A 12925-nucleotide genomic window follows, 5' to 3' on the forward strand; every position below is an offset into this window, starting at 1 on the left:
TTAAAATAGCTTCAGATCATGTATTTACAATAATATCAATGCTTGAGTGTTTACCTGTAGTTATCGTAGATCCACATGAGCACATCATACATTCGGCCCCGACATAATGGTGAAGGATGAGAAATAAATCCCGTTACTGAAGGAAGTAGCTCTAATACTTCAGCTGGTTTCAGCTTAGGTAACATCTTGTACACAATATTTAAGCATATCGTTTGCCTTTCATCGTCTCTAAGGGGAAAATGAATAAAACACCTTTATTGTCTTTGTTACTCATCATAGGGAATTGTATCAAATGGTCTATTGAAACTGACAAAGGACATAATTCCAACATCTATTATCAGGCAAAATGACAAAAACAACAACACCCACACCTTGAGCTATTCCCATTTTCTTAAGTGGAGTTTGTTGAAAAACATTTAGAATAGAATAGAATAGAATAGAATAGAATAGAATAGAATACTTTATTGGCCAAGTGTGATCGGACACACAAGAAATTTGTCTTGGTGTAAATACTCTCAGTATACATAAAGAAAATATACATTCGTTAAGAATCAAGAATCATAACATACAACACTTAATGATAGTCATAGGGCACAATCAGTCAATATAAATCATACGGATACAAGCCACAGAGTTACATTTTAATATGGACTATTCTACCAATAAATAATTACAAATCATGCTATCCCTCACCTGTGGCACATGACTTGGATGAATTCCTTACTCTTCAACTCTAAGTACATATCAGGTATTTCTTGAGCACGGCACATGACTACTTCCAAGCAATGAGTTTTCATTACTCCATGAAGTTTTGGTAGCAGAAAGAAGACAAAATTCATAAATCTTCCCATGAACAAAAAACAAAAAGTACAGGAAGTTATACCAAGCTATTAAACTCATAATCCCAGCAGTACAATACCATTCATAATTCTAATATACCTATCAGCAAGAGGAGGGAAGTTCTTTGTGATTTGATTCAGGCATACAATAAATTTGTCATCTCTGGTATTCTGATGCAGCTTTAATTGTTTTATGACCATGTCATAAATTGGACCTTCAAATGTCTGAAAAAACGAATATATGTGAATGTTAAAAATTTAACATATTGGCCACATATTTTGGAAATAATTAAAACTACTGCTGCTAATTGAAATTGACCTCCTCATTTCTTCTTTTAGGAACATTTCATAAAAGCTATTATGGGATAGCCAGATTTCACTTTACAAACTTGTTACTAACAATTGCTGTGATTCATCTAATAATAAAAGATTGTAAAACTAGGCAAAACTCATCGACAACTGTGTAACTCAGTAACAGAAATTTTGGGCTCAATTGTGGTGATAAGTTGAGGACTACCTGTATACTAACCAAAGCATTTTAGGTACTAGCATTAAAGTCAAAGTATTTTAGGTACTAGATTAAAAAGTAAATTGATTTAAAAAGCTAACTTTTTAATTATAGCATAATAAAACATAAAAAGCATGTTATCCTCACATTTTCTTTCTCAGCAATGTACTGAAGAATGAGTCCCAATACTTCAGCAGCAGCCGCATATACTTCCTTGTATCTTATCAGAGCGATGTTGTTAGACAAAGCTTGGAAATATCTAACATAAATGAGAAATATCATTTAGTCCTCACAAATGCATATTTATTCCCCCGACATATATTAAAACATATGCTTTTCTCACTCATTTTACATTTAGTCGCAACAGGATGATTTACCAAATGTTTAGTGCACACATGTAATTTAAGTGTAAACTTAACTTTCAACTACATCTTGAAATGTTCAGATAAAGTTTGAAGAGCTCCAGAGCTATATATCTCTCTCTCTTTTACATTTCCCAATTCTATTATAAATTTTCTATATTTAAGATGGTTAATTTGCATTCATTGAAAATCATCCCAACATCCCATTGACCTCTTTCCCATGTTTGAAACATGTCCAAGCATAATATTTCTGAAACACGTCTATAAATATGAAATATTACAAAAAATCAATCAAATTCTTCAGGAAAACAATTGCTAATAGCTGGTAAAATACACCACTCAAAAAAATAAAGGGAACACAAAAATAAGACATCCTAGATCTGAAGGAATGAAATATTCTTATTAAATATTTTGTTCATTACATAGTTGAATGTGCTGACAACAAAATCACACAAAAATTATCAATGGAAATCAAATTTAGCAACCCATGGAGGTTTGGATTTGGAGTTACACTCAAAATTAAAGTGGAAAAAAACACTACAGGCTGATCCAACTTTGATGTAATGTCCTTAAAACAAATCAAAATGAGGCTCAGTAGTGTGTGTGGCCTCCACTTGCCTGTATGACCTCCCTACAATGCCTGGGCATGCTCCTGATGAGGTGGCGGATGGTCTCCTGAGGGATCTCCTCCCACACCTAGACTAAAGCATCCCCCAACTCCTGGACAGTCTGTGGTGCAACGTGGCATTGGTGGATGGAGTGAGACATGATGTCCCAGATGTGCTCAATTGGATTTAGGTCTGGGGAACGGGCGGGCCAGTCCATAACATCAATGCCTTTGTCTTGCAGGAACTGCTGACACACTCCAGCCACATGAGGGCTAGCATTGTCTTGCATTAGGAGGAACCCAGGGCCAACCGCACCAGCATATGGTCTCACAAGGGGTCTGAGGATCTCATCTCGGTATCTAATGGCAGTCAGGTTACCTCTGGCGAGCACATGGAGGGCTGTGCGGCTCCCTAAAGAAATGCCACCCCACACCATTACTGACCCACTGCCAAACCGGTCATGCTGGAGGATGTTGCAGGCAGCAGGATGTTGCGGCATCTCCAGACCCTGTCACGTCTGTGACATGTGCTCAGTGTGAACCTGCTTTCATCTGTGAAGAGCACAGGGCTCCAGTGGCCAATTTGCCAATCTTGGTGTTCTCTGGCAAATGCCAAATGTCCTGCACGGTGTTGATCTGTAAGCACAACCCCCACCTGTGGATGTCGGGCCCTCATAACCACCCTCATGGAGTCTGTTTCTGACCGTTTGAGCAACCACATGCACATTTGTGGCCCGCTGGAGGTCATTTTGCAGGGCTCTGGCAGTGCTCCTCCTTTCCCTCCTTGCACAAAGGCGGAGGTAGCGGTCCTGATGCTGGGTTGTTGCCCTCCTACGGCCTCCTCCACGTCTCCTGATGTACTGGCCTGTCTCCTAGTAGCGCCTCCATGCTCTGGACACTACGCTGAAAGACACAGCAAACCTTCTTGCCACAGCTCGCATTGATGTGCCATCCTGGATGAGCTGCACTACCTGAGCCACTTGTGTGGGTTGTAGACTCCGTCTCATGCTACCACTAGAGTGAAAGCACCCCCAGCATTTAAAAGTGACCAAACCATCAACCAGAAAGCATAGGAACTGAGAAGTTCCCTTTGTTTTTTTGAGCAGTGTATATGTCATCATTTGTTTTACAATCTATGCACCTGAAGCACATCTCCTATTTTCCTAATCTTCTTCTTGGCGAAAAGTTTTATGATCAGTGTACCACAACAGGAATATTAGAAAGTTGTAATTCTTACCTTATACTATCTATTTCACACTTTGGATCATATGGAGGTAAATTATTAGCAAGAACAATTCCTAATAATTGAATCCCTACTGAATTGTCTTTTGTATTAGGATCACCAGAAAATAGTTGAAATATTATCCTGCAGCAAGCAAAGACACAAATGAAGAAACTGAAAATAATAAGTAACTATTGGTATCAATCAAAACTATCAGGTTAGTGTTTTGTACTGAGAAAGAATAGACAGCAAAATGTTGGTCACTTAATAAGTGGATTCACTCATCACAATAAGTCATAAAGTTTACCTAAATAGAGATTGTTAACAAATTGGACAAATTACTATAACATAATAAGCCACAAATCATGAACAATACCTGGGATTACTTATCAAGCTTAGTCACCATAAACAAATAATTTAGTGTGATGCAAAAAACATAATCCTCCTTAAAATATTTTCTGATTTAGGCATCTAATAAAAAAGCCAGTATCCCAGATGAAATTGAAGCCTTGGTTTAGGGCTTTGGAGACTCAGTATCAAATCCACCTTAAGCCATGGAAGCTGACTGGATGATTTTGGGCCAGTCATGGGGCGGGAGACAGAGACATAAGATGTAAAAAGTTAACTGAATTTCAATTCAAGTCACTCATGGCATGAACTTTGCATTTTTGGAATACCACTGTAGAAGCCTTTTTCCATAAATGTATTTCCCCAGTCATTCCTCATTTAATCTTCTAATGGTACTGACTCCATTATTTTAATATTTGTAGAGGAAATCATCACCCAAGTTTAATTTGCAGATATTATCTCAAATTACCAAATAAATAAAGATTAGTCCTAGTTTATTTAAAAAGCAGATTTGACAATAGGATTTGGTATAAACCAGCAGGCCAACTACTACTGAGTTTCAATTACAGCATCTCTTGTATGACCAATGCCTAGTGGGGCTGCTATTGTACTTCAGTAGCGTGCAGAAAGTCACCCCATCTTTGCTATAGCTCTTGGAGAATTGCATACACAACCATATTTTATTGCCATCATTTACCTATAAGGTATGCTCAGACAATCCTTCCAGCACTCTATTACCGTCTTGATTATTTCCAGATTATGTCTAAATACTGCTCTTTTCCGATGAAACACATTTTTCATCAGGAACTCCAACAACCTATTTGCCAAGACTTCATCCTTTATGTTGCCCTGATATGAAAGAATTAGAAGAAGCATATTGCAAATATTCCTCTTTACTCATGAAATGACAAAAAAAACATGGTACCTTAATTTAAACACATTATATTCAGGCTTGCCAAATTCTCCCTGTTTAGGACTAAAAAATATTCAGAAAAGACAGAAAAGTCTTATTTTTCAGCAATACAAAATTCTTTTCACCACTGTCCTATCAAGAGTATATGTACTAAAGAGGGGGAGGGGAGAGGAGAGAGAGGGAGAGGGGAGGGCTATATGTACATATGGCTGCCTTATTATAACCAAATACATTTCTTACTTTAGGAGTTGCCACATTAGTCCATGAAAGCAGAGTGGCCACTATCTCCACCACCATGTAATGTATCCCTTCTCCTCCATTATCTCCAGAAACGACCAGCTGCAGTAAAGGACCCAGCCACCACTTTGCATAGGGCTGGAAAACCTGGAGAAGAAAAATCCAAGATTGCCACTGTAAAATTTGTTGCCCATTAACTTTGTTATTTACATCTAACCAAACTAAGTTATTATTTAAAATGCAAATGCTCAACAACGCAAGCATATTTCATTACACAACAATATCTAAGCAGATAAATTACATAATACATTAGGTATTTGAACCTCTGATTTATATTTATAATTAACGTAAGAGCTACCTCAATCAAACCCCTCTATTTAGTACATATCAGTCAACTACCGCCCACAATAGTACAAAATATAAAATACAAAATTCTGGTTTATAAAATGTCTCCTGAATCATCAGGTTTTACTGCTTTTAAAACTACCGTTTTACTACTTTTAAAACTAAAGGTTGTTCTAGCACAACCTTTCATGAGTTCAAATATCTGGGTAGAGGGACAGGGATAAATTAATCATCACAGGGGAGATAACATTGGTCTACTGGGATGCCCATTAAGATCATAAGAATGTCCTTGTACTCTTTTATTTCATGAACAGCTAACCAAACTGTAAATTCTAACGCTGCTCATAAAGCTACCTACCAAATTGTATGGACAGTGGCTTTCTATCTAGAAGAGATGCTATTTTGCCAAGGAATTACCATGCCTTACTCCAGGCTAGTTCCAGAGACTTGATAAAACTTGTGAATCAGAAGCAGGTTTTACTTTGTTGATTTTGATCAACAGCACAGGGACTGAATGATATTAAAGTTATTTTGCATCCCTGTCTGTTTACAGTCAAAATATATGCATGGTACTAACAATATTGTCTGACCATACTTTGCTCATATGAATCATTCATGAATCCACTCCACATGGGAGATACTAGCTGCACTAATTACTTAAGAAACTAGTTAGGAATCTATACTTGCTTAGAAAATTAATATATTTCAACAAGCTGCAAAAAAAACCCTCACAAGATCAAAGACAAACTTTATTTGATATCGTTATGCCTATATTTGAACAAGAAGCGTTTTTCATTTTTGGTAACACTTGAAAAGCTTGTTCATAAAAAGAATGTTCAACTGCCTCTATTTAATAAAACCACCAGTACAATTATTACAAGTAGCCTTTATATACTAACTATCTTGTTTAAAGACTGTTCAGTTATGACAGGTGGAAAAAAATCAGCTTTGTGACCAATCCTCACATCTCAGGATGTCAAGACCATCACAGCATCCCAGTCATAGGATCGCCATTTGGGCGCTCCACAACTGATACATATTTACAACCACTGAAGCAGTCCATAATCACGTATTGCATTTGCAAGCTTTACAACCAGCTTCTACCAAGTAGAATTATTGGAGAATGTAAAAGTGAAATTGCAAGTTGAGGCCATGTGATATCTTGCTGAATGGCCACAGTGACCCCCTTGATGCTGGACGGTGAAAATGACATTGTAATATGATGCTTTGCTTAGTGACTATGGTGCATAACAATGGACTTGCTGGTCACAATTGTGGCTATTAAGCAAGGACCACCTGTAAAGTTTGGAGATTATTTTAATCTCAGTATTAGTTTCTCTAATAACCCAAAGAAATGGAAGTATACCAGCTATATACTACAATACTTTTCTCTATCATAAAAAAGAACTTACTTCCTCTGTGTTCACAATGAGTTTTGCTACAAAGAGACGAATATTTAGAGGTACAGTAGAATTTCCCAGTTTGTTGTGCAAAAACTTCATCCACGGAGGAAGTTCTGGTGAATTTGTATCCTGAATACCCCAAAAAATTACAGATTTATAAATATGAAAGTATACTTATTACAAATTAGTTTAACTAAAACAGTATTTGTCAACTCCAGAAAGCTACAATGGAATACTTACTTTTTCTACTACTGGTGTGATATTATTTCTATGCATATGTTTGAGTAGGGTTGTCATAGAAGTCATGCACTCGTGCTGATTGAGCTCATCCATTTCTAACTCCATCATATCATCTGGAACCACAGTATCTGTAATTTCCTTTTAGAATAATAATTAATTTCAATTATGTCCTTCTCTCTTTTTTGTTCAGATTTTTGCTATAACACTACCCAGAAAGAATGCATATATTATATCCTGTTATTTCAAGATGGTTCATCAGGCAAAGCTTGTATTTCTCAAAGTTGTTCATACAATATTCTTGTAGCTCTATTTTTTTAAAAGAATATGTTAGCAAGGAATTTGATTTAAATGAAATATGAGCTGATCTCTCACTTTAATCAAGTCTCCCCTAAAAATCCCAAACCCGAAAATGAATACAAATGAATAATAAGAGCAATGCAACAAAACTTTGGAAAAGATGGATTTATTGCAATAATGTAAAGGCTAAAAGGCTCTCCACATTTCCCTGGACTCTACCTGGACTTCTCCAAAAAACCATAGTTTAACAAAACGAAAGTTGCTTGACTATTTATTACATACCTAATTTATTATTTACTTTTAGGTTTTTTTGGGGGGGTGGGGGGTGGGAAATACCAATTAGAATATTCTTTTCAATCTCTATGATCTGCACATTCCATGGGCTCTATCATTTGATGTGAAAAAGAAACTTAAGCTAGCCTTCTGAAGTTTGATCGATATAGTAAAAAAAACTATAAAGGCTTTTATATAGGGAGCATTGTAACTGGAGTGTTGAAAACATTTTTGTACAATGTGCAGTAAAACAATAAAAAAAATAATAAATAACAAACTGTCAAATTTGCCTGAAGTGGAAAATTTTGATCGAGCCCACATCTTTTACCCCTGTCTTTCTCCTCACAATGTACTCAAGGCATTTATTATTATAATCAAGCTTAATTAGATAACCTAATATTAAGCATCCCTATTTATTCTGGTGCTGAGGTACTAATGTTGAAACATTCCTGTTTCTCGCAGTTGAAATCTGTCATTCAGATTTAAGGAAGCATAGAAATATGGATTTAAGCCTCGTCCAAAAGGAGATAGTATTTTATGGGAAAACTATATTGCTATTAGACAACAGTTATTACATCCTTATTAAAGTATGGTTTTTAGCCTTTAGAAAATCTGACAATTTTCTATAAACAACTAAAGGAATTGTTTGGGCTAAAAAACACACTTACACATGTATAAATTAAATCACCTTTTTCCTGATGTGAGAACCAGAACTGGTAGGATCTTCAGAGCTGCATGAAAAAGTCTGTAGTCCAGTTGAGAAATCAAATTGGCTCATTTCTTCACTTAAACTGCTATCTACCATATATGATGCAGACGCTAAATAGCGTGGTTCGGCTAGAAAGGAAATAGTTTGGCTTAAATAAGTAAGAAACTTCCCAATAAAAATTACAAAATCAGTTAAACAAACTTCTTTGTATGTTTCCAATAAATAATGCTAAATAAATTTTCTTCTTTTAAAATTTCTTTTCTGAATTTTCTGATTTCATCATTACATTGCATTTATCCCTTAATTAAAAAAATCTTTAGTGAACGTTAATACTGAAAACACCAAGAGACGTGGTACAGATTGTTATTCCTAGAATTTGTCCTGCTCAGTTGCAGAGTCCACTTATTTTTCACTGTGCTCACCATAGTTACACACAAAAGGTGTCATGGCACGATTTAATGAGGCAGCTGGTTTTCAGCTGGCTTCTTGCAGACCTGATGCCAATTAGGATTGAGAGGGACTAGAAACCAAGGACTTAGAACACAGGTGTCTCCAACGCCCAATCCAACACCTTAACCACTACACTATACTGGCTCTCTAGATTGTGGTTTTGTTTATTTTTATATTAGTACACGTATGTTCATGCTCGACACAAAATAACTTAAGCCATCATCATTCATCTTCTTTGTAGTCATAGCAAATACCTGAATCCCCACTCATTGTTTGTCTGGCTTCTTTCCTAATGGTTATGTACCGTTTTTTCTTTTCCAGAGGAACCTAGAAAATATAAAGAGCTTTCAGGTATGCACCAGTGATTGCTGCTTAATTATCAATTTAATATATTTACAGAATTTCTAAATAAACCAAGAAAAATACAAGGAATTCTGTGGCATCTTAAGTACTAATAAATGCATGATTGTACTACCCAGTTTGTTTCTAGGCACCTAGCTTTTGAATGACATGCTGGATAGTCATGCTCCAAAAAATAGAGAATCTGGTTAGATAAAATTCAGTTTCACTTACCTAACAGAGAGATTACCCTTAGACTTTTTATTTAATTTTTGTCACATTAAAAATTACTCTTTTTTTGGAGCTAAATAATCATCGTAGGGGCTAAAGCTGTGCATCAATACTGTAAGAATTCGCCTACGTATTCATGTTGTTTAAGAGAGGGCTCCTTAACTTCTCCTCCACACCCGGTACTGGGCTGCAGCCTATTGAGAACCAGGCTGTGCAAGCAGTAGGGAAGTGTGTATGTAAAGCTCTGTTTGTGTGACAGATATGCACACGAAACCATCCTCTTTCTTCTTCCCCGCTGGTCCACAGAGCTGGAAAAGTTGGGGACTACTGTTTTAAGATGGTTTAAATTCCACCATGCCAAAACTGAGCTTGGAATTCATCATAATCTATATCAAGTGTGTCAGCAGAGAAGCCAGGAGAAAAAACTAGGCTAACATTTGCCAAAGGACACAATCCATTCATAGTACTATAGAGTTATATAAGAATACTAATTCAAGGAGGTATACTTTGATACTCGTCTTCTGTTTAGACTCCTTAAGCTTACTGTAGAACTTTTATAATTGGAAAAAAAATCTCAATAACCTTATCTGGGAACACTAACTTCTTATATTATCTATACCACATTCTACTATCATACTAAATAAAAATGATTACAATTTCAGAACATCTAGGAAGTAAGATTTCTTACCTCAATTTCTATGGGAAATGAATAGCGATGCTGTAAATCTAACAAATTTTCGAAAATAAGCAGATTCTGTAGAACAAAAGTGAATTGTAATCTGATCACCATGATTTACTTTATTACAAACATTTTTTAATTTAGTCATAATATATTGTTACTATTCAATATGCAACCTAGACAGGCATATACAATTTTTAAAAAAGCAGTATTGCATACAAAAATAAATATTAAAATATAATATAAAGCATATTGTGCCAAAGGCAGCTCAAACACCAAAGACAATCACTCAAGAGTAGCTCATAAGACCTCTGGATTCAGGAAGCCTCAAAATCCAAGGCCGCTTATACTTTACAAATTGAGTCTGATTCATTTTCTCCTCATCCAGTTTCATCAAAGTCTTTCTACAAAGAACCTTGACGGCATTACTGGGACAAGCTGATATGTACAACATCAGGACACTGATATATATCCTCATGTAAGAGATGACCTAACCAAGAAGTCTCATTTAAACATTAAACAGGAGTGGATAGAACTGCATCTGAGTCCCCCGTCTCCCCCCCCCGCCCCTCACCAGAGTAAGAGCTAGGAATAAAGATCACTATCAAAAATGACCGGAACCAATATTAGAGAAAGAAGGACAGCCACTGCAACACCATCTCTCCCATTCTTAAATCTCCCAAACCAGCCCAGAAAGAAACCATGATCAATGGTATTTAAGACAGCATTTGCTACATTTTGTGCTCTTATCAATAGGTAGAAGAATACAATTCAACCAATTCTGGAAGACAAAGGTGATTTTTACTATGCAAACATTTAAAAATTTTATCCATTAATTTCATCTTGGTGTCCATTTATTTATTTATTCACTCATTCTATTTATACAGTTGCCAATTGAACTGCATAACTCTGGATGAGTTACAGGAATTTAAAAACTACATAAAAAACTACATAAAAATGAATTCAAACTACATAAAATATATAAAACCAATACAAATTAACATTAGCAAAACCCACAGGCAGGGCCTAAAAAATACTCAACATGACGACTATATATAGGCTGTTGACCATCTTTTTACATCAAAATTCCATCTTGGAACTAGTATCTGTTTAACTACTACGTACTTTGTCTGGTTTTTCAGTGAACAGAAAACCATGATAAAATTTATTTTCATTGAAGACACAGCTGATAACTGCAATGGCACAATTATATGCAGCACAATGAAACTGCCTCCTGTTTTCCAACAACTGTGTTTCACCCGACATGTTTTCTGTAAAGGCATCATAACAGGACCTTGAAAGGAAGTAAAAAAAAGAAAAGGAAAAAAACCAAGACATTTAAAAAAAATTGTGTGTACTTTTCCCAAATCTGCTGCCCTATGAACGTGTGCACTAGAACTCCTAATTCATCTGATTAACATCAGGGTTATTAGTTGAGATCTAATTTGCTGAATGAGTACATTCCAGCAAATACCAACCTGAAGTTGCAGCTGGCTTTAGTTGAGATCTATTTATTTATTTGGTTAATAGTCCATTCCAATCATAACCAACCCTCAGTCAACGGTGTACCCTATTTATATAAATAAGACTAAAAGATATAAATAATACAATTAATATTACAATTAATTTATGTAAAACATAAATACAATATAAAGGACAAGGCCTGAGAAAAAAAGTCAAAGTGTACATTAGTTAATCTCCCAACTGCAGATGGCAGCTGTTTGAAAGTCATCCTAGAGCCTTTTGAAAAAGTCAGATTTTGATGGTCTTTTTTGAAATCTTTATCTCGTGTGCCTGAAAAGGATTCAGACCAGTAAAATATTTTTATTGAATTGCTAACCAAAATAAAACTTATGAAGGAAAGCAACATAATTTTTCTTTTAAGATTTTCAGGATAAACCTTTAAGATCAAGAAAGAATTATGAATTTTCTTCTAAACAAATAGGAAAAGTTTATTAAGTATTTATTATTATTAATATTAATGTAGCTACCATGACACTTTTAAGGCAATATTTCAAAATATTTTTTTTTACTGACTGTGATAACCAAATTAATTATTGGCAACATTGTTTTAAAGCATACATTAACAATTCTCACTTTATAAGTATTTTTGTAAGTTCATTCCCCTCTACATGGGTAGAACGCTGAAAAACTTGGTTAATTCTGGAATCTTTAGAATGTACATCTTCTTTGGATAGACGGGAGTACATAACTTCTAGAATCTTGTAATAGCTTATTTTCTTGATTAGCTGGGTTTCAAAAGAAGTTTCATTTGACTGGAAAAATACATTAACGGAACAAAATGTTAAAGGAGCTTCATACATATATAATGTGTTTTATTTTTTAAAAAAATAATATAACTATTTAGTAATAATTCATCTTTACCTTTGTAAACCTGGACTTCAATGTATCCATAGCCTCTATGATAATCTTACTTAGAAATTCTTTCAATGCATCTAAGCTGCAGTGAAGCAACAAAATGAGAAGACATCGATCTACATAGGCTTGGCGGGTTATATTTGAGTGAAGGGTTTCACTCTGGAACATCTGGTGCACAGTATCCAACAACAGCACTTGCCTTTCACAGCTGCCCCTAAACACCAGAATAAATTTAAGTAGAATCTGCAGCTACTTTCTTACTTATAAATTATGTTATCCATAATCTCTCAGTGAATTCTTTCTAAAGCAGTGACTTGGTTAAGTCATCATGAAATAGTTAGTTGACACATATTTTTACGACAAATGCAACTTACCTAATGCTACAAACGAATATATTTTTCTATGTATCCGAGACAAACTCCAGCTAAATATCACAACCACAACTCACATTACTGCTATTAAAAAATCATGTGTTGTGCCTTCTCCAGTATGAATATCTCCGTTAGGAAAGCAAAGTGAAATACATATAAACACACACAAATTA

The 12925-nt window shown here is 35.3% G+C and overlaps 1 protein-coding gene across 1 annotated transcript in view; it reads right to left on the reverse strand.

Annotated features, from left to right (window-relative positions):
• Window positions 1-12925, reverse strand: part of PRKDC (protein kinase, DNA-activated, catalytic subunit) — a 78541-nt gene that overhangs the window by 32240 nt on the left and 33376 nt on the right. Inside the window, exons 41-55 of the mRNA XM_087961703.1 lie at window positions 12388-12595; window positions 12100-12278; window positions 11128-11296; window positions 10012-10077; window positions 9008-9080; window positions 8283-8431; window positions 7025-7162; window positions 6794-6913; window positions 5040-5183; window positions 4584-4735; window positions 3554-3682; window positions 1495-1606; window positions 940-1064; window positions 694-843; window positions 55-228 (exon numbers count right to left, since the gene is read on the reverse strand). Coding sequence (XP_087817829.1) covers window positions 55-228; window positions 694-843; window positions 940-1064; window positions 1495-1606; window positions 3554-3682; window positions 4584-4735; window positions 5040-5183; window positions 6794-6913; window positions 7025-7162; window positions 8283-8431; window positions 9008-9080; window positions 10012-10077; window positions 11128-11296; window positions 12100-12278; window positions 12388-12595 — 2088 coding nt within the window. The remainder of the gene's footprint in view (window positions 1-54; window positions 229-693; window positions 844-939; window positions 1065-1494; window positions 1607-3553; window positions 3683-4583; window positions 4736-5039; window positions 5184-6793; window positions 6914-7024; window positions 7163-8282; window positions 8432-9007; window positions 9081-10011; window positions 10078-11127; window positions 11297-12099; window positions 12279-12387; window positions 12596-12925) is intronic.

Source organism: Notechis scutatus, chromosome 3, assembly GCF_049901735.1.
Source record: "Notechis scutatus isolate UNSWTSFEM ecotype Mainland chromosome 3, rNotScu1.2, whole genome shotgun sequence".
In the NCBI taxonomy this organism is placed as follows: domain Eukaryota; kingdom Metazoa; phylum Chordata; class Lepidosauria; order Squamata; family Elapidae; genus Notechis; species Notechis scutatus.